General features: G+C 41.1%; 1 protein-coding gene across 2 annotated transcripts in view; it reads left to right on the plus strand.

The window, feature by feature from the left end:
* Kcnab1 (potassium voltage-gated channel subfamily A member regulatory beta subunit 1) overlaps nt 1–22,184 on the plus strand; it is a 379,110-nt gene that overhangs the window by 112,580 nt on the left and 244,346 nt on the right. The window contains exon 1 of one of the 2 annotated variants that reach the window (XM_021195478.2): nt 7,199–8,201. The exons of the other annotated variant lie outside the window; for it this stretch is intronic. Coding sequence (XP_021051137.1) covers nt 7,981–8,201 — 221 coding nt within the window. The 5' untranslated portion in view covers nt 7,199–7,980. Of the gene's footprint in view, nt 1–7,198; nt 8,202–22,184 lie in introns of those variants that run through there. 2 annotated transcript variants of the gene reach the window in all.

The following is a 22,184-nucleotide window of genomic DNA, read 5'->3' on the forward strand; positions in this document are numbered from 1 at the left end:
AGAAAGAAAGAAAGAAAGAAAGAAAGAAAGAAAGAAAGAAAGAAAGAAAGAAAGAAAGAAAGAAAGGAAGGAAGGAAGGAAGGAAGAAAGAAGCAATGAAGGTAAATCAAGAAAAGGGATAAGCTAATTGTTTTTCTAGTTTTGTCATTGATATTTTCCTGTGGGTTTTGTTTTGTTTTGTTTTGTTTTTTGTTTTTTTTGTTGTTGTTGTTGTTTTTTAATAACAATCCTATTGGATCTGAGGTGAGAGAAGGCTTAAACAACTGTGTACTCAGGATGACTTTCATTTTAAATGTAGTGAAAGACTAAACCCCTACATTAACCTTTCTCAGTCTGCCAAAGGAGCAAAAATCAAATAAAAAATGATCCCATAAACTCTTGGATCTTCTTGTTTTATGAGATTTCCGTTTCAAAAAATGAGTAAAATAAAAACAGATCAGTAGACTCTTTACAAAATGTATTACTATTATGAGATAAAAAGAGGTGTATAATAATAGATTTTCTTGTTCTAAGCAGATGAACAAACTTAAATTGAACCAGTGATTTTTGTCTCAGCTACATTTTGGAGGTTGAACTTTTTTTTTTCAGCTTCATCTTGTAAAGATGGCTTCCTGTGGGAGATTCCGCAGGAATCTAATTCATTGTAGGTTTTAAGAGATAGGCTCAGTGGTTAAGAGCACTGACTGCTCTTCCAAAGGTCCTGAGTTCAAATCCCAGCAACCACATGGTGGCTCACAACCACCCGTAATGAGATCTGACAACTTCTTCTGGTGTGTCTGAAGACAGCTATGGTGTACTTGCATATAATAAATAAATAAATATTTTAAAAAAGAGAGAGATACTGCATATCACATACTTCAGATATTTATCATTTTTTGTGTGTATAAGGAGACTTCAGAATCAAATCTAGAGTCAAGCACATGCTGGCCAATACTCTATCTCCCTCATTACAACTTTGCAAGATGGATTATGAATGCTCATGTAATCCCCTAAACAACACCTAATTTTCAGCTGATTGAACCAACTAACAATAGCTTATTTTCTCTTTCCTCTGAACTAAGGTAATGGGCATGGAAGCTTTTACCACAATGCCCAGAACATAAAAGAAACAGCATTTTCTTCTTCTATTCAGCTTGGAATAGTTCAGATATAAATTACCATAGTATAAGGGCTTATAATATCCTTTCTTAAACATAATAGTTCATCAATTCTCTGAAGAATTTTTCCCTTTTTGAAATTTTTAACTTTACTTGCTGCAGGTCAGCTGTTGGGATGCTGTGGTCACCAATGCTCACAGATGTACATTGCAACACATTGAGAGTTAGTTCCAACAACTAGTGGGGAGAAACCTCAGTTGGGTGTTCTTTTAAATAGTGTTGCTTCCAAAACACAAATATGTTAGAAGAAAGGTGGAGCGTTAGATCAGAAACTTGAAGTCTAAATGTGAACACATTTTAGAATATTTTCATAAACAATTTATTTCCTTTATGTTTTTATTTTAAGTTCATAAAATGGTAATTTTTGTGGAGAGGGAGTCTAAAACTAAAAACACTTTTAATTACTTGAAAATTAACCATATGCCTCATGGCATAATTAATTAAGCACTTTGTAGTACATGAAGTAGCAATGTACCATTTGGTTGATTTTATTGTGGATTGTATTATATACAATAACTCTATTTTTGAAAATAATTTCTCTGTGAATTAAACCTCTCAAGAAAATCTTTTAACAAAAGACACAGCACATATTTCAGATTGTCTGATGCTAATATAACCAATAGTAGAAATTATGGTAGTGGATAATTATTTGGAAGAAAGGTAACATTCACAAACACAGGCAGACTACAAGTTTCTGTTTCCTTTTATTTCTGTTTTCCTAAAAACTGTGAGAAATCACCTACCATGAAATGGCGGAGCAAAATCAGCTGAACTGTGAATTTCCCATTTCACCACAACCCTGTCTATGTAATACTGGAGCACCAGGTTTGCTGAGCTAACATTTATGAAAATGATTAGAATTTGTGACTCATATATTTCAGAATATTCTAGATTCTGGAAATAATTGCCAGCTGCTATGGATGTATTTAAGTGTTAATTGCCAGCGGGGGAATGTAGTTCAGTAACAGAATTCTTAGCTCTCATGTCCAAGCCCTTGCTTTGCTTCCCAGGGCTGCGGCTTGGTCCATCCTTTGGTTCACTGGACTTTGTTTCTGGAATAGAGTCTGGTGTGTGAAAACGGATTTGCTCTGAGTGTCCTATTCAGTTCTTTGTAAGTATATTCTTCTAGGAAAGCTGAAGGGTAGACACCTAGAAGTTTCTTCTCATCAGAAAAGCCATCTGTAGGTCTAGTCCCTGATTTATTTGTCATTGTAAAGGCTGTGTCGATGTACATATGGGATCATGATCATTCTCATGGCAGGGTAAAATTGTAAGAATATAATAAGTAATAAATTACAAGCACAGGAAGCAGCTTGCCATCTGTACGTGTGCATGTTTAAAATGCCTCTGATATTAGCAGATTCTTTTCTGTGTTGGATAACTCTCAATTTTGCCTAGCTGCATGATTGAATGTTTCCTGGCTCCTGCTGGCTGTGCTTTCAAATGGAATATAAACCATAAGTTGTAAGTGAAACCAGTAAAAAAAATATTTGGTTCTGACTTCACTGGGAAGAAATTGAATAAACCAAAATTTTTCTGAGTAATTGGGAATTTTTTTTACAGCAATAGGATAAGAATACACAGTCACGAAGTATTTTTTTTAAGTTGATATTTAGACTTTCTAAACTGATTTTATGTCTAGCACTCATGACGGTAATTGGATTTCTTTTTAAGTTGTGTTCAAAGGAGGGGGTATGTGAAGTCCTTCTGAAGTAAGGAGCTATATGCACAGCAGTCCAGTGGAAGTTTTCTTCAGTTACATTCGAACTCTGCCTGCGTCATCTGGAATATGTTGCCCTTCTTTGAATCCCGTGCTTCCTCAACCAGAGAATGCAGCTCCTGTTGGGCAGCACCTCTGGAGAGCCACATTCTTATGTCACTATGCCTCTGTGAGGAAACCAAGGTTCCAAGAATATAAGCATCCTGTTCCATAGCAAAGGAAAGGGAGGAGGCAGAGGAAGACGGAGCGTCATGCTTAGCTGCAACTTGGGCATCTGTTGTCAAGTCGGGGGGGGGGGGGCGAGTCCCAGGAACACTGAGATGACCATGAATTTAAAAGGCCCTGGGATACAAATTTTACATCCTGTAATCTGCATTTAAATAGCACTGTTACCAAGACCAAATATGGTTGATTCTAGTGCTAAAACTCAACTTCTAGGTAATAAATAAGAACCCACTGAGATCTTAGTGAAACTAAAGAGTCTACAGTAATTTAGTCTTGTGCTATATGACTTTAGAGGTAAAGTCATGACATCTACAGAACATAAGCAGCAAAAGGTCTTCAAAATAACGATATGTAGACACACCCCCCACCCCACCCCACCCCTCCACAAGTGCTTCAGCTGAAGGAAAGGAGTGAGCGGAAGCTGCAGGTGCCTTCTAAGTTACAGGTGAGACGTCACGACTGGGCTTTGTCTACTGGTGTGGTGCTCTCTCTACTGCTTCAGGGCGTCTCTGATTCCCGTCTTAGGGAATATGAGCAAGCCCTTCAAAGGAAAATCAGTAAGCAAAGGAGATCAGTAGATCCAAGGGAAGTGACTATATGTGCCTAAAAGCTGCTACTACTCCAATAGAGACATGTTTCATACAGCATAAAAGCAGAAAGGATGGGGAGTGGGAGAGAGGCAGTAAAAGGGTGTTTGGGAGGTGACAGTTACCACACTATGCCACATATACTTATGATGACGCTTACTTCTTTTTATAATTAATGTATGCTAGTTAAAAAAAAAAAAAGCGACCACATAGAACTTTGCTTGACTTTATAGAGAGTAATAATGGGATTACATGTGGGTCTTTCTCCAGAGCACATTTCAGCAGCCCTTCCTAGAGAGCAGACCTATAGATTGCTGTCTACCTTTTGGTTTTTATGACAGAGGTGTGCTGTGGTCACTCAGCCTGGGCTGGAACTCACCATTCTCCTTTAGAACATTAATAATAGCTTGGGATGTATGGAGTATATCTAATGACATTCATTGTGACTAATAATGGCCTTTAGAAGTTTATATGTTAGTATCCTCCAATAGTTTCTTATAAACAGTATTATAGATATAAATTATATTTCCTGTCTGTATTAATTCAGCCTTACACAATAATGTACTAGAAGTTGAATAGCTACAGGATTAAAAAAAGATTATTTTCTCTTAGATCTACGGACTGAAAGTCTGAAATCAAAGTAGCAAGCTTGGCCTCTTCTGAGGACTCTGCCCTGGGCTGGTAAATGGTCCTCTGCTCCATGTCTTCACGTGTCTGGTCCTGGTTCTTATTATAAGGACATGTGTCATATTAGGTTAGTGCTCAAACTTATGGCCTCATTATACTTGTTATGTCTTTAAAGAGTGTCTCCAAATACAGTCACATTCTGACACACAGCAGAGAAGACAGGGCCTCAAAAAATGAAGTCTGGGATGAGATAATCTAGCCCATAACTATATCTATACATGTATATATATGTATATATATGTGTGTGTGTGTGTGTGTGTGTGTGTGTGTGTGTGTGTATACAGGTTTGTATGTCTATTTGAGCCTGAAATTCTCATAGTGTGTGACAGTAAAGGGACACACATTCCAAGTCTAATTTCCCTGGCTTAATTAGCATCTGGCCTGTTAGCAAACTTATTAGGAATAGGCGCTCTACAGCCAACTGTTATCTAGCTTCCAGGCTCCTGAGAGCGACTGCTCTCTTGATGCTGGGGAGTGTGAGGATGTCTGGGGAAACTATGGGGCTGCTGCTTGTCTGTCAGAGTGCCTGTGTGGTATCAGAGATGAAAGGCTCACTGTGGTCAGCAAGAAAGAAGCCTGTGCTGTGAGCATCCTCTGGCCTCAGATCTTTGATTCTCTATGAGGCATGTCCCAAAGGCTGGGACACTGGACCACATTCGAGAAGAGCAGAGGAAAATGTGGGGCTACCATTCACTCCCTTTCAGTATACTGGCTGAGCTTCAAAAGTGAATGCACAGGGTTTTCTTTGGTGGTTGTTTTTAAAGAATAGAGTTTATCCAGGAAAAGGCATCTCCCCATCCAACCCACCTTCCCCTCCCCCTCTTCTTTATTTCCTCATCACCTCTCGATTATTTATAGATTGAGCACCTGCCATAGACCAAGCAAGCACTCTGTGTGGTCCTTTTTGGGTCAGAAATGCTCTGCCTTGTATGTCTTGTTCAGATAACCTTTTCCCTGGTCTAGGCTATGCTGTGCTTTCTGCCATTTCTCTGCTAGCCCTTTAATAAAGCTAAACACCATACTGATTAGCATGTCCAGGTCCCTTAACCCATCCTATAAAGCCAGCAGCATTCTCCACTGAACCCCTGCCCACCTCCCCTCCCCCAAAGCCAGTGGCCAAGTTGAAGCCCCTGGTTCCTGACCCCTCCGGTCTGAAGGGCATCACCTCCCTTCCCAGCCTGCTTTTTCCCCCCTTTCCTTTTCTAAAAGCTCTTTCTTTTGATTCCTCCTACTTCTTCTTCCTCTTCTCATTTTGACTGCTTTCCCAATTCACGTTGATCATCTCCGATGAGCTGGCTTAGTGTGCAAAAATAAAGGTTCCTATGATCTGCTTCCTCTCTACCCACTGTTTATTCCAAAGATTAAAAAAATGTATGTCCCAGTACTCCTGCCTGGCTGAAAAGAAGAGGTGCCCATTTAACCCTTCCACCCTCACCCATCCGCAGTATCCTCTGTTAATAAACATACTGATTTTCCTAAGAGAGAGAGTGAAAATATATGGCGGGTCAAGGATGCGATTCCATAATGTGGTTTAAATCTTATCTTCAGGTGCAAAGATGTTAAGACTAATGTCTTGAGTGGATCTCAACACAAGCACAGAGTCTCCTTGAGGATTACATGTCTGTAACTTCATTTGCTTGGGCAAAAGTGGCCAGAGCAGCTGTTTTATTTATTAATTTATACCGCAGGGTATGTAATCTGTGCACATGCTTCCCTGTACTCCTGATAATCAAGTCAGACCCATGGTTCCTGCCACAGGGGAGTCTCATACCTCTAGGGAGGCTGCCTGAGTCTTCATGTGCTTCCTGAAACTCTGGACATTGTCACGTGTCCCAGTAGTGGAGTCAGATTCTAAGAGAAACTCTACTGAAGTGTGGTGGTAATGGATCGAAATGAAGAAGTGTTTTCGAGGCTCCTGAAAGTCATCCTTTCTTCATTCTGTTGTGTTTAGCATGGGTACCACTCCCATGGACACGTAGAGTGTGATTTTCAACATAATCAGTCTCTGAAGACCGAATGCTTTGTCCTTCCCACCCAGATTGCCTGCTCCTTAAGAACTGAGACACAGCTTCCCAAATTTCCCTTCATATTGATCTCTATTGCCAAGTACAAAGATGGATTCGCAAATAGTATTTGTTGTTTCTCCCTCCTTGACAGTGGGGTCTGTTAGGAATCACATTTAGAAAGAAGCTTTTGGAGAAACTGTAATTAAATAAATCCACTGGGCAAGTTATTTCTCACATACTTCAAATGGAGAGATAAATTATCAACTAATTGATAGGTCGGTCTTGAGCAGTTGCTCTGAATGGGACATCCAGCCAGACAAGAAATGCTTCTTATAATGGGTTCAGGCTCAGCTCACAGAACTTCTTGCTGCCCATCCCTGTGGCCATGACAGTATATATGGATCCTATTACTTTCCTGAACCTTCTAGGCCTTAATGCTGACCTGCTTCTCCCCCATTGCACCTACTCCCACCTGTCCCCTCCAATATGGAGGACACATTGCTCCCCATATCCCTGACATCTCTACTCTGGTATTTTAAATAAATTTGCAGTAAGTTAGCAGACCCCACTCCATCCAGACTGTACTGTGGCTTTTCAGGAAACTTCTAACTTAAGAAATAACGTGCAGAGGGGATATGAACCCTGACGAGGCTAGTAGCTGAATTCCAAGCTATGTTCCAGCAAGTCAGAAGACTATTCACGTGTTAATCAGTAGTGTGCTGCTCTCGGAGCACCCCACTCAGTCTTCCCGGTCTCAACTCTTGTGCTGCAGCAAGATTTGGTGGCATCTAGGCAGAACCCCCTGATGGAACAGCCCTCCCAGTCCTGTTCCAGTAAGGAGTGGTCACAGTGATCTTTCCTTCCCACTGCACACAAAGGGAAGGCGCTCCTTAAAGGGACCTCCCAGCTCTTCTATGCAGTCACTAACCAAGTAAGTGCTGGCTCAAGAGACCCAGGATGAGTGGGGAGGGGTCTTGAGAAGCCTCCACCTCCGCATCCTCTGAAGCCCGGGAGGGAGGTAGTTGTCAGGCAGAGTGGATGGAGACCACGGGTCCGCGGGGCCCTGCATGCTGTTAGCTGCTTCTTGGGATGCTCCTCTCCAGTTGAGCCTCCTGCCTGTGATCCAGAGGGTGCTAGCAGCGCATCTTGCGGTATGCCTGCGTTGCTTTGAGCCAGCGCCCAGAAACCAGCCCTCTGCATTCAGGCACCTCGGACTGGCTCCAGGCAGGGCTGTGTGCAGTCACCATGAATGCTCAGCTCTAGGTTTCTGCACCAGCCTCCTGACCACATGGATCTGGCTGTTTAATCAGCCGAGATCGCAGGCTGGGAAGATTGGAGAGGCTGATTCGCGCTCCAGCTGCTGAGACAACTTCCAGCTTGGCTGTTTACTTCTTTGGGTCCCTGGGACTCTGTCCTGCCCCTCAGCCTCTTCTGCCACTGTGTGGGTTCCGAAGTCAGCTGCTGGGACTCCTCTGAAGGCATCCAGGAAGGGGGGCAAGAGGGGTTAAAAAACAGCCGAAATCCCCCCAATTGCTCACCCTCTGCCGACCGCCTGTGCTGTGGGGTTCTGAGAGGACCTTGCGCTGTCCTGGGAAGCAATGCAAGTCTCCATAGCCTGCACAGAGCACAATTTGAAGAGTCGAAATGGTGAGGACCGACTTCTGAGCAAGCAGAGCTCCACCGCCCCCAATGTGGTGAACGCAGCCCGGGCCAAATTCCGCACTGTCGCTATCATCGCTCGCAGCCTGGGGACCTTCACCCCTCAGCATCACATTTCTCTCAAAGAGTCCACCGCAAAGCAGACTGGCATGAAATATAGGTATGGTGAAGTCCCTCTGCCCAGGGTTTCTGTGTTCTTTGACGGTTCAGCCAGACAGTTCTTCGTGTTTAAAAGTGACTTAACTCAGCGCTGGATTGCTTAATTTAGAATTCTCAGGTGTTTGCTTTGAAATTAGCCTTTTGTGTGTGTGTGGGGGGGGGGGGAGCTGAAAAGGGCCAAGCTGCTGTGCATGCATTTGTGCGATCTTTAAGATGTGGCCCATTTTGTATATTCTAAGTGTTATGAACACCTTAGGACCTTAATGAGTTCCAGAGAGCGGAGAAAACACACCTAAGAGCTAGAAACTCTTTTCTACTAGGACAGTTTGTCAAGAGCAGAAGTGTTTGTCCTGCTTGATGCACAGGCTGTCGATTCTATGCTTATGCTTTTCAGAACAGTTTCCCATCCCACGCTGCACTCTTCCCTTTGAGAGATGGAGGCAACATGCTAATCCCAGCTCTTAAGGAAGGTTTGTGGTAGCAAGAAACACCTACAACGGTAAATGAGAGACTGAACACTGCTGTAATCAAATCTAAATTACTGCCTGAAGTGAATGAAGTGTGACTGTTGTCAAATACAGGGGAATCAGCTTTTCAGTGCCCGTGGATGTCTGTGTTCCTGTCTACTGTATCACAAGGAACTCGTTGTTTTCATAGATAGAAATCTTCCTGTAGTAAAAACAGTACCCTGTTCCATAATGTGATCCCTGTCACTTTATTATGTTTGCTTTGCGTCAGCACTCTGGACATGGGCTCTGTAGTCCCGCTGTAGTTCCTCTGCACTTCTCCTAAGTGATTAGGGACCCAAAGGAGAGCAGCAGCTGACACAGCCTCCAAGGTCTTCGGCTATTCTCATTTGCAGGTGTAACTGGTCATTGTTTTCCTTTTTACCTCTCCCTCATTTGCTAGAGACCAGATTTTAAGATAAGATGAACTTGGGACAATTAAAATACTGTATGTTTTAAGATTGTGCTGTCTGTCTGAAGTAAGCCTTTAAACTTCTCTAGAAAAGTTGGCCTTGATGAAAGTTTATCTACAGAGTTAAGGGAAGCCACCCACTGCAACAGCAAGTCTTCTTGTTCTTCTGATGTTTTCAAGCCACTGAGAAAGAAAACCTGTCAACAGACTAGGAAGCCAGCCAGAACAGTAGCTCTTGGTTACAACTGCATGGTGAGGGCAAGCCACCAATGGACTGTGGTCCACTCCCTTCAAGTGCAGCACTGTGAGCCCTCTACTTTCCTATGCTTTTCTGATGGACAGAGGACCCCATACAATGACTTCTCCAAATGAGACCCCAGTCTCTAGTGCTCTGGCAGTTTCTGTGTAGCTGCTGTGGCACAGATGTAGCCTTAGTCCTGTGCATGGTAGGTGCTGCTGGGCCAATAGCTAAGCTGCTGGAGGAGATAAGCTGTTGCTTCCTGGACAGAGTCCAAGAGCACGGCACACCAGGGTGAGGTGGCTCCAATGGGGACCTGCAGAGTTTGAGAGAATAATACACAGTTTTCCCCTAAGGCAGAAGTTTAAAAGTCACACCTTCATAGTTGTCTTGCAGGGGTTTTGATGGAACAGTTGGGTCTTACTGGGCTTCTACAGTCAGGGGCTCTCTGTTAAGGTTTCTTATCAACACAGTTGAACTTGTATTGGACTGTAACTGTTGCATTCCCCAGAAGGTTGGTGTGGGGAGTACTCATTTGGACGTCTCTCCTCCCTTGCAGCTAAGCACAGCTCTTCACTGACAATCATCTGGGTTCTTCAGCACTCTTGAGTTTGTGGTAACCAAACAAAATGGTTCTTTTCCACTCCTCTTCTCATTCAGAGCCACTCCAGCTAGAACAGGTGCTTTATGTATGTGTGAATCCAGCTCCGGGCTTTTAAGTTCTACTGAGACTGATATGTCTGAGAGAGATATGAGAAAGTGCCAACTGCATGCCAGGCTTTCTTAGGTGATAGAGGAGTTGGACAATTACTGTGTGCTTGCCCAAAATAGTGGGAATATTTTTGCTGCCTGAATTATGTTTTTGTTACATTGTTTCATCTAGAATATAACATGAGTGCATCGAGTGATTGTTAAGAATAAATAGTAAATGATTTTGTGCAATAAGGAATGTGATTGGCTTGTCTACAGAATCTGGGGAGTGACTGGTGGAATGAGCAAGAACAGTAAATTACTGATGACTTATGATTATAATGCTCTTATTCTTGAACACGGTTTCCACATTGGAGCTTTGAGGAATAGCCACAAAATCCTTAGGGGAGTTGGGGGTCGGGGGATCTAGGAATCTTGTTCATCCATATCTTCAGAATCTAAAGTGTCTGCTGAACAAAAAGTTGTCATAGGAATTTTGTGGAGTGAAACAGTATTCATTCAGTCAGTAATAATTTATCGCCCACTTTCTCTATACACCAGAACTGGGTCCTCAAATGCAGAAGCCACCAAGGCTTAGGAACGAGCTTCAAGTTGGGAAAAGGTACCATAATTAGCAAGTAGATATTGGAATTTTCTATTGTGACACACTCTTGTAGGCCTATGCACTAAGGTGATACTCCTATTTGAGGCAACCAAATGTGCCTTTGTCTATATGGAGTGATTTCATCTTGGTCATGTAACTGCCCAGCTCTCCTACTCACTGTGCAGAGCCACCCACTCAGGTTCAGCCTTGCTGTAAGGGACCGGTGCTCGCTGACAGTTAAGGACTTGCTTATAACCTTGAGAAATAAAGGAACTTCTTTCTGCTTCTATAGTGACTGTGACATTTAAGTCTCAATTCTTAAGGGTAAGAATACCAACCATAGGTCAAGAGCTCATAAAACTAGGAGCTGAGAAACATTATATTTATACAATCTTCTAAATTTTGCAAATGTAATTATAGTCACATCATGACTATGTACAGATCTGATATCAAATTGGCTAGTGTCTTCAAGGCTTTTATGGAAAAAGAAACCTACAAGACCATGCTGCTATTCAAATGTCACTGCTAGCGGAGTAACCAGACTCTTCCTTACATTTACTCTGGGGCTGTCTATATCTAAGACAATTGTGTGCTTTGGTAATGCACGACAGTTACTTGGTTTTAGTTTTTCCTCTGGTTTAGGTGAGTGTTCACCACTGCATGATAGCTTGGTGGAAACTCTGCAAGCACATATGATAAATCTCCAAGTGGCAGATGTACCTATGCATACGAACCTTTCAGCCCACACAGTCAGAGGTTAAGTCAGGTTTCCTCACTGACTTTTTGTTTCCTGTCTGTTGGTGAGTTGTTCTGTTTTAAGAGAACTTTGTAGAATGTTACAGCTGCTGATGCTTGACCTGGTCTGGAGCTTCTGCTATTATGTAACACCATATTTGTATTTATCAGACTCATCTTCCTGTTCTGAAATGATTGCTTTAGTTCTATAATAATTTAAATATTGATAGACTGAATTGAATCGAGAAATTTTGAGCCATAAAAATATGACCTCCCACTGTATTGTTACATAAACCTGGTTTGCAGTTAGAGTATATGAAGCTGAAGATAGGCTTTGCAGTATTTTAAAGTTTTCTTTGCAAAAGCAATATTTCACACCTGAAAAATAATCTTTAAATTCCATTAAAAACTTCAAATTTTTCTGTTTTAGCTAGCTGCATTTTACCATTAAACTTTTAAAAATAATTATAGACACTCGGGAAATTTTTTTAAGTGTACAATTTCCATGGCCCATTAAATTTCCAGTGGTAGCATAATGATATGATGGCTTCAAAACTTGAAATTTGATTTGTAAAATTGAATTGTTTCCAGTTTCACCAGCCATATATATGTTCATTTGGATGTGTCTATGTGGCTTCACCCCAGTATGGAGTCAGTGTTTGCACAGTTACAAGGCTGTTGCCTCAAGCCCATCACTTCCTCTCTGGTTACTAGTGCTTGGGAGTCACCAATCTGCCATCCATCTCTGAATTTCATTCTTTTAAGACTATTATATTATTGGAAATGGACAGAATGTTGTCTTTTAGAAATGGCCTTTTCTCTCCTTGGAGGACTTTCTTCAGAGAAGTAGGTAGAAAGAATCTTGTAGCCACAAAGGGGAGTTACATTGTGTTATCAGTGGGGGATGAGAGTAAGACATGAAGATGTAGAGTGACCATCAGCAATGAAGGACCAACCAAGGAATTTGAACAATGTCTGCTCACAGTTCAATTAGGCAACAATTACACTGGCAATTCTCCCAAGATCAAGGAATTTAGCTCTGAAATAAAAAGAATGTGCATTGAATTTCCTAGCACTCTTGCTCTTAGCAAAAATCAAAGCTGCACAGACCCTATCCCAGATGCTGCTTCTGTGCCACTCCTCAGAGTCGCATCTCTCAAGCACATGTTGCATTCATCGCCTGGTACCTCCCACAAATAGTGGGTGGATTTTAAATCAAAGAAATTCAGAGAAAAGATCAATCTTATCAACTGATTGCATAAAAAGCACTGTGTGTGTGTGTGTGTGTGTGTGTGTGTGTGTGTGTGTGTGTGGTGTATTCATGTGGATAAAGTGGAAGAAAATGGTGAACTGAAAAGATGCAGGAGTAGAGCCAGATCTGTGGTTGTGCTTTAGATGGAAATAGTTGAGCTTAGTCCAGAGAAGGGAGTAGCCTGGTTATTTAAAATGCCAAATTTTTAATTAGAGAAAACTTGGTGAATGCCATTTTGAGGCAGAGGTGTGGGCTTTCCTCTCTGCCTCAAAGCCAAATGGTGAGAATGGGGAGGTGGAGGAACCTTCCCAAAAAGTAGTGACTGAGTCAATCTCACAGAGTTTATTCCACCTCTGCAAGACAGCAGCCAGAAGTCTGGCATCCATGGGATGGTGAGAAAATGGTGGGAGGGAAGGGGGCCCCCGGATATTGTCAGGCAAATGTTGTCCGAGTTCCATGGCTCTGTAAGTATAGGGTAGGCGTGTGCGTGTATATATGTGCTGTTGCCCAGGCCTGAGCACTTGTGTATGTGCAGGAACTGATCCAAGGAGTCTGCAGAACCATCTCATTCTCTTGGTCGCTCCTCATGAAGTCATCAATCTCCAGCTCACTCAGTGACTTTCCTTGGAAGTGTCGTCGTGTTAGAGAAGTTCTTCTGTTTTTCATTTCTGCAAACCTTTCAACTTAGGGGAATTGAGTAAATGTTCGGAGAAGAGAAAGGGATCCTATCAAATTTGAGAGAAAAATCAAATTCCCCAAGATTCACTTTGACTTTTGCAAATTCCCTTCATCAAAATAACAGTGTTTCTTTGGTAGGTTCAGAAGTGGGTAGTATGAGATTTGGGGCAAAGAAACTTGGTCAAAATAGGGAAATCTTGGCTTCTTTGAGTGTGTCTCAAAACTTCTGTTAAGCCAGAAAAATACCTTTATGAGAATAATAGAATTCATAAACATTGGTTCACAAGTATCCATTAAGAATTTCAAATCTGGATAATATTTGAAATGTAAATAAAGAAAATATCTAATAAAAAAGAACTACAGGCAAATTATTAGAATTGTTATAACAAACTGATTGCTAATTAATCAGTCAATTGTAACTAAGTTGTAAATAATTGTTACAACTAATAAATTATTAGCTATAACAACAACAGCTTATAGATGGAAATCCACAATGTCCATAGATAATCAGTTAAATTAGTGAAGAGACAAATATCTATTTGTGTAATCAAAAAAAAAACCTGCAGCATTTTACACATGTCCAAAATAAATAAGCACATATCCTTAATAATAATAATTTCAAAACTGGGCCAGCAAGATGCAGTGCAAGTCTAACGACTGGCTTCACCCAGAACCCACAGTAGAGGAAGAGAATTGATTTTTGGAAGTATGTTCTCGCACCTCCTCACATTTATAAATAAATACTTTAAAGACTGTCAAAGCCATTGAGACAAATACTAATTAGACATGATAAAAATGATTTCCATCAGAGGCTAATTATGTTTCATGCTTAAGAAATAGTTCTGTCACCAGTTGAGAATTAGAAATCCTAATTACAATTAGAAAATAGAGTATTGAGGACAATTTATGATGAACCTGAATGTACTGCAGATATTTTCAATATTGAAAGCTATTAATATAAATAGTCTGATCACTACCTAAATGGCTTGTCACTGGGGCTTGCTAAGGAATTCTCAGATACTGACATATGGAGCAACATTGCTTTATGTAGAACACCATTTTCTCAGGTTACCCAGGAAACCAAGGGGGCAGTCAAGGCCAGACTCAAGCCTCTTGACTCCAAGAACAAAGTCTTTGATGGTCCTTTAGCTTTTAGTTTTCAACTTCTGGGTCTTGGCCCATTTTTTAACATTGAGAAGAAGCAAAATACCCTAAAGTGCCACCACATCAAATCTGTAAGGCTGTATATCCTAACCTGAGATGTGAATTAACATCCAGATGATAGTGTGGATACCATCACAGCAGCTAAAAATACTAATGCCTCAGAAAGAGATTCACTGACCCATGGTCAGGTAAACAGACAGGGCCACATGTCAGTGCTAGGAAGAAATACTCATGTGGCCACTGGAGACTGACACCTTCCATGTTACTAGAGACAGCTCCACAAAACTTGCCCCTGAAAGTGAGATTTGAAATATATTTAAACATCATCACGGGCTGGTTTTCTGTTCCCCAGATTGGAAGCCAAACCAGAAGTCCAGCAGTGATTTTTATTTGTTGGAACTGACAGTTAGGGAGGGCTCTGAAAGCACGTGCACCGGCCATCTGGTCCAACCCCGGTGAGAAATCTGCCCTGCTTTTCCAATTTGCTCCATGCAGCAACTACTTATAAAGGCCTCTGAAGAAATATTGTGTAATCTCCTTTTACGGCAACTAGGAAGAGTTAGGCTTGTCTTTCTCAGAATCAGATCATTCATTCATCTCTTAAGTCCTCAGGGTAAAGGAAAGGGTGAACATTGTTAGACCTCTTGTCTTTTGTCTGGACCCCCACAGTCTGGTCAGGGAGGGAAATGAAGACAGAAGGCTAAGGGTAAGAAAGCAAGGGAGACACAGGGTGGACCAACCTCCTGTAGACACTGGGGAAAGGGACTTTTCCATATGGCCCTTGCTCCTGTTTAGGTGGCCTGTCTGTTTTACTGCTGCACCGTCCAAGAATCAGTACACTTCTTGGTTATACAACAGCCCTTCTGGTAAGTTCCCTCTTTAAGAGCTACATTGGAATCTTCTGCGCCTGTTCTCCACTGAAAGGAAAATGAGCTAGCTGTAATTTCCTGCCTCCTGAGGGTTCCGGCACTTGAAAACCATTACCACAACTCAGCTTACTAATTTCCGGAATGGTTCTAGCCCTCTCCATTCCTCCTAGATCTTATAATTCCCAATTGTGCTAATGTCATTTGAACCCATCACGGGATGACCACCTCCTCTTTAAGCCATCCATTGTTGGTTACATCTGGACAGCAGATAACAAGATTACTCAGTCCAGAAACTTCTCTGGACCTTTGTTTTCATTTCTTGATCAGGATTATTAATTGAAAGAGAAGAAACTGGTATTTTAGCTAATATTTGAAAATGTGGTATGAAAGATTCAAAAGCATTCTAACTTTTTAGAGTAGAGGGATCGAATTACGCTATGAAAAAGTGAAGACTTTATAAGACCATCACCTCTAGTTATTATGCTGCCAATTGAAGAAATAGAGAAATAGGAAAATGTTTAATACAAAAAATGTCAGTAACAGCTAAGTATTTAGATAGGAAAACTAATGGTTTGTAGTATTTTTTATTTTATTTTCTCAGGTACTCTATTTTCATTTATATTTATTTTATATTTTATGTGCATTGGTATTTTGTCTGCACGTATATCTGCATGAGGGTATCAGATCCCCCAGAACTGGAGTTACAAACAGTTGTGAGCTGCCATGTGGATGCTAGGAATTGAACCCAGGTCCTCTGGAAGAACAGACAGAGCTCTTAACCACTGAGCAGTGTCTGTAGGGTACTAGAGCATATTTTAGGCATGTAGATATAAAGGTAACCACATATGAATACTATTAATCAGGAAGAAAAATTTTCTGTATTTGTCATTAACATCTCTCAGGATGGCTGTATACCACAAGTGACTCAGCCCTGTGTGGTGCCCTAGCATCTACAGGCAGGCCCATGTGGCTCAAGAAGCTGAACTCCAAAAATTCAAATAACCCCATTAAAAATGGGGTACAGAGCTAAACAAAGAATTCTCAACTGAGCAGTATCGAAGGGCTGAGAAGCACTTGAAAAAATGTTCAACATCCTTAATCATAAGGGAAATGCAAATCAAAACAACCCTGAGATTTCACCTCACACCAGTCAGAATGGCTAAGATCAAAAATTCAGGGGACAGCAGATGCTGTGGAGGATGTGGAGAAAGAGGAACACTCCTCCCTTGCTGCTGGGATTGCAAGCTTGTACAACCACTCTGGAAATCAGTCTGGCGGTTTCTCAGAAAACTGGACATAGAACTACCAGAAGATCCAGCAATACCTCTTCTAGGTATATACCCAGAAGATGTCCCAACTGGTAATAAGGACACATGTTCCACTATGTTCATAGCTGTCCTATTTATAATAGCCAGAAGCTGGAAAGAACCCAGATGTCCCTCAACAGAGGAATGGATACAGAAAATGTGGTACATTTACACANNNGANTACTACTCANCTATTAAAAANAATNAATTTATGAAATTCTTAGGCAAATGGATNNATCTGGAGGATNTCANNNTGAGTGAGGTAACCCAATCACAAAAGAACTCACTTGATATGCACTCACTGATAAGTGGATATTAGCCCAGAAACCTAGAATATCCAAGATAAAATCTCCAAAACACAAGAAAATCAAGAATAAAGAAGCACATTATAATAAGTACCCAGCTCTCACTTCTTTTGAAGGTAGTTTCCACTTTAATCTAGGTTTTCATGTTACTGGATTTTATTTTTATTTAATATCTGTGGGTTAAGTCCACAACAAGCTCATTATAAAAATCAACTGCAGAAGTAACATGGCTTTAATGAACACTGCTTTTCCTTTAGCTCAAGAACCAGCACAGAGTTACTCTAGGGCATTTAATGCAACCAGAACGTCTGACTTATTAATATACTGATTCCTACCCCTGTTTGCACACACATTTTGCATTCTAGTGTCTGCATTTACTTACAAAATGGGAAGTACTAGGAGAAATTATTAGTAGTCTTATTCCAGAGGGCTTTCATTGTGATGCAAAATATATTTGTTCCATTTTAAAGAAGAAAAGATAAACGCCTATTATTATGAAGCCCAAACACAACGAGGGAGTTGGGATATGTACAGTAAAACCCAACTACTGACTCAAAAATCACATGAAACATTACATTGTGCTTTTACTCAAATACAATTCTCCTGGAGATAGTCCTCTGAAAATCAGGAGGCCCAGCCTTACACAAACTCTCAAGGTAACTCCTAAGTCAAAGGAGAGTTGTTGGAAAGTTTGATTTGTGCCAGATATTTCTTAAAGGTTCAGTGGAAACTTCTCTGGTAGTATTTTAGAACAAGAGGTGAATTAAAGAGAGACGCAGGGCTACTAAGCAAAGCTGGGGCCACTGAGGTGACACAGAGGAGAAATGTATGTGCCATCATGCCTGGTGACCTGGGTCTGATCCCCACACCCATGTGGTGACAGGAAAGATTCAAGTCATCCTCTAACTTCCTCAAGCTCCCCTCCACCCCACCAAATAAACTAATGTTTGAAAAAGCAAATTGAGAAATGTTATGCATATAATTTTTCTACTGTAATAAATCACCACAGATCTAGTGCCTTAAAGCCCTGTGTATTTTTTCTTTCACATAGAAGTGAGAAAACCAAACACAAAAGTCAGCAGGAAATGTTCCTCTGCAAGCTTCAGGTTAGAAAGGATTCCCTTCCCTCTTCTACCTTGGAGAAGCCACTTCTTGGTCTGTGAATCCTTCCTCCACCTTCAAGCACAGCATTCCAAGTTCTGCTTCTGTCTTTACATCTTTTCCTAACTTTGACCCTTTTCTTCACTCTTTCGAGATTTCATCTGGTAATGGCAGGCCAGTCTCGGCAATTCAGGATAATTTTACCATCTCATTATGCCTATAAAGTCCCCTTATCAGAGAATAAAATAGATTAAGAGGTTCAGTGACTAGGGCAGAGATGTTCTTCACAGCTGATCATCCAACATCCTGCCTCAGATCATGTGAACATGTATGTAAGAAAGCAGAACTAAAGAGACCCCGTGGGAATAAGCACTCCTTCTCAATCATGTTCGCTGGAGCATAAGACTTGTTGAGGTGAGGCAGGACAGCAAAGGAGCAATGGGATCATTGGAATTCCAGAGTGAAGAGGGTGTACAGCTTTATCTCTGCATCAGAAATGAAAGTCCCCATTATACTGTGTAAACCTGGGACAATAATGTTTCAACAGTTTGGGCTTTGATAATTACTATTCTGGTATCTGTTGCTGGAATTTGGCATGTTTCTTTTATTCCCTCCCTAACATCTAGGCAATATTAATAGAAAAATAATATGATAGCCATAAAGATCAAGCTGAATCAAACCATCATTAAAATGTTCAAAGCCCAAGAAATGTATTTGCCTGTGGGCCTCCTGACTGTAACCAATGGTGTATGGTACTCTAACTCCTTTACAGCACCAGAGGTCTTGGGCATGTGTAACAGCAGTGGCTCTTTCTCCTGCTGCAGTGTATCTGTGGAGCCCCGTGCACCTCACATAACAGAGCTACCTCACCTTCCCATGGTGCCCATGCTGTCTCTGCCTCGTTAGCGCTGTCAGGCCCATGCTGTGGAGGAGAGGAGCATCTTGCCAGGATGTGAGATCTTCTGAGCCTTTATGTTATTCACTTGAAGGCACAGGTCATTTTATTTTCATCACAAAGCTGCTTTTCTTATTAATCAAACCCTGACATATTCTGACAGAAATTTCCAAATGTCTTCAGCCTGATGTAGTTTCCTCTGTGAAGCTCTGTCTTGCAGACTGTCCCAGTCAGCTTTTGATTGTCTATTTGACACAGCCTAGACTTATCTGACGTGAGATACTTCATTTGGGGAATCACCTAGATTAGGTTAGCCTGTGGCAATGTCTGTGAGAGAGATTGTCTTGATTGCTAATTGGTAAGGGTTGGGGGCACCCCACTGTGGGTTTCTCCTGGGCAAAGTGATCCTGGGTTCTATATGAGAGGTGGCTAACACCAGTCTGATAAAGAGCCATAGACTGAGCCAGCAAGCATCTTCCCTGCGTGATTGCTGCATCAGGTTCTTGCCTTGGATTCTAACTTTGACTTCCTTCAGCAATGACCTCTGACCTGGAAGTGTAAGATGACATAAAACCTCTCCTCCACAAGCTGCTGTTGGTTAGAGTAGTATCGTAGCAATGGGATGAAGCTAGAATCTCACTCATGTACAGAGGTGGTTCTTGGTTCTTTATATAACTCTCCAAAGACCCCTAGTATCCTATAACTACCTGGAATATTAGACTTTGAAAATTAGACTGTTAATGTGGGCTAAGAGTGCCAGATTTCATCTTGATTGGGGAGAAATATTAATGGCTACAAATCAAATTGAGTTAAGAGGCAAACTCAGAATCAGAAATTAGGGAAATCAAGAGTTAAAATTCAAGCTTGGTTTATGTGTTAGTCTCTTGTGGCCAAATATTTATTTCCCCTGGTAGCTCTAAGAAACACAAGACCTGAGTGAACGAGAAATGAGCAAATGTGGTGAGTTCAGTAAGCATTCTTCCGTCTCATGGCCCTTAGAACCCGGCTGCTGATCAGTTGTGCTGCCACCCTGTGAGGCAGAGCTAGGTGGCAAAGCATGGGTTAGAATGTAATCACAGCAGAAATAATTCTAAAATAGAAATTGATGGGCTTTGTCATTGAGCTCTTCTCTTGGCTAGATAACTACACATTTTTAACCTGTTACCACTTTCTCTATAAGGGCAGAATGGTGATATGTTTTTAGTACAAAAAAGATATCCAAAGATACTCAGGCAGTACCCTGTGGATAGAAGAAGAATAACAAGATCTACTCTTGGTGTACTCTAAATTATTGTCAACAGAATCTGTTGTCTAACCTATGCTTAATGTGATGACAATGACGCTGATTACTGTTGACAGCAGAAAAGAAAAGAGACCGAGGATGCATGGTCACCCCGCTAACGACTCATCCTGATTATAAGCCATTGGTGGCCACTAGGGAAGCAAATGTGGTGAGCTCAGCGAGCATCCTTCAGTCTCATTTCTTAGCAAGAAAGCAGTTCTGCCCCATGGTGATATGACTCATCACGGTACTTCATCTTATTTTAACCATTAGTTTTAGAAATACAAATATTTAAGGATGGTGGTCAGTAATTTTGCTTGTTCATTGTTCCTGTTAAGCCTATAACCCTCATCTATGTCTGTTTTCAGATGGAAATATTTTAGCAACGGGGTTTTCTGACTATTAGACTATATAAATAACACTCTTTTGCCAATACAATGCTCCTTTATGCTGATTGTCTCATGTAAACATTTAAGCCAAAGATTTGAACGAATTTAATTAGCATTGTCTTTAGGCTTGAGAAAAGTCTGAAAGAATGCCATCAATAGCATTGTGTCCATCATTAATAATAGAAACCAGAGCAAAATCCAGAGCTAAGTAATACACTGTGCAGTCTGCTATACTGGGCTTTTGGTTTCACCTCTCTGTTCGGGCTCCTTCTGGGCTTACTGTCTCTCAGACTGAACAGCACATATGCTTTTGTGTAGCACTTAGGATAAAACAGTGGCACACTGCATTTTCAGGCTGGGTTTTGGTTTTCCCTGTTGGCATGAAGCAGTGGAATATCCAGATTCTCCATGTTTCCATCTCTATAATACCAGAAGGCAGGGTGCAGACAGGATCAGAAGTCACAGCGGTGCAAAGAACTTGTGTTGAGAATTTCAGACCTCATCCTGAAAGCTCCAGGCTTATAGAAAGCTCAGCCACTGTGTGGGGCTTTTGGATATTTATCTCTTTCAATTCAGGCTATTGTCTGGAAAGAATTAACTGCATCTTCAAATTGTAGCCATCAGATTTACACCTTGCTCATGAAATAACATTTTCAAAGTGGTTTTAATAAATATATATATATATATATATATATATATATATATATCCACTATTAAGATTGAATGTATATGGGTGTGCACATGAATTTTTTAAAATTAATTAGTTAATTTACTTTACATCCTGATTGCTGTTTCCCCTCTGTGTGGCAGGAAAAGTTAACAGTCTCGTAAGAGCATGTTGCAGATGGGTACCATTGTACCCCATTTAATCGGCCTCGACTTTGCTATCAGGGCCTTAAAGGGGATCTGGCAGCAGCTTTTCATGGCTTCCGGTTGTTTTGAAGATTGCATGAACAATGCTTGGAATGTAGCAGTTGTTAACTAGAATTGTCATTGATACCACATATACCTAGGATGGTGCAAGAGGACAGGGAGAAAAGGTTTTTGATATGACATCTTTGCAGTAAGTCCTAAACTTTAGTATGTATTGTTTCGGAATATGCCTGTTTCAATCATTCCCAGTCTGCATATGGCTACCTGGTATATTGTAAGTGATCAGAAAAGGTCTGCTGGAGAGTTGAAGAAATTCGGTTTGCATAAGCTTCAACGGTTTCTGTGTATTTCAATATAACCTTCCTGGCTTCCAAGTCAGTCTTAATTCTCATCAGATCTTCCCTCTTCACATTCACGATTGTCATTCTTCCCTTCAAAGCTAGAAATCCTGTTTATGGACCTTGGCTGCTAAATCACATGGACTGTCCTTCCTTTCTACCAAATTATTCTGTCATAATGACTAGACAGGCCCTGATAGTTACGCCTAGTTTCTGTCATATTAACCTGTATCCAGCTTGTGCCAGGAAAGAATCTAATGTGGCTCTCAAAAATGATATGACTTGCAAGAGTAAAGAAGGTGAAAGGCACCAAGCAGAGAGGGGGAGGGAGGGAGGGAGGGAGAGA

Source organism: Mus pahari, chromosome 4 (genome assembly GCF_900095145.1).
Source record: "Mus pahari chromosome 4, PAHARI_EIJ_v1.1, whole genome shotgun sequence".
Taxonomy (NCBI): Eukaryota; Metazoa; Chordata; class Mammalia; order Rodentia; family Muridae; genus Mus; species Mus pahari.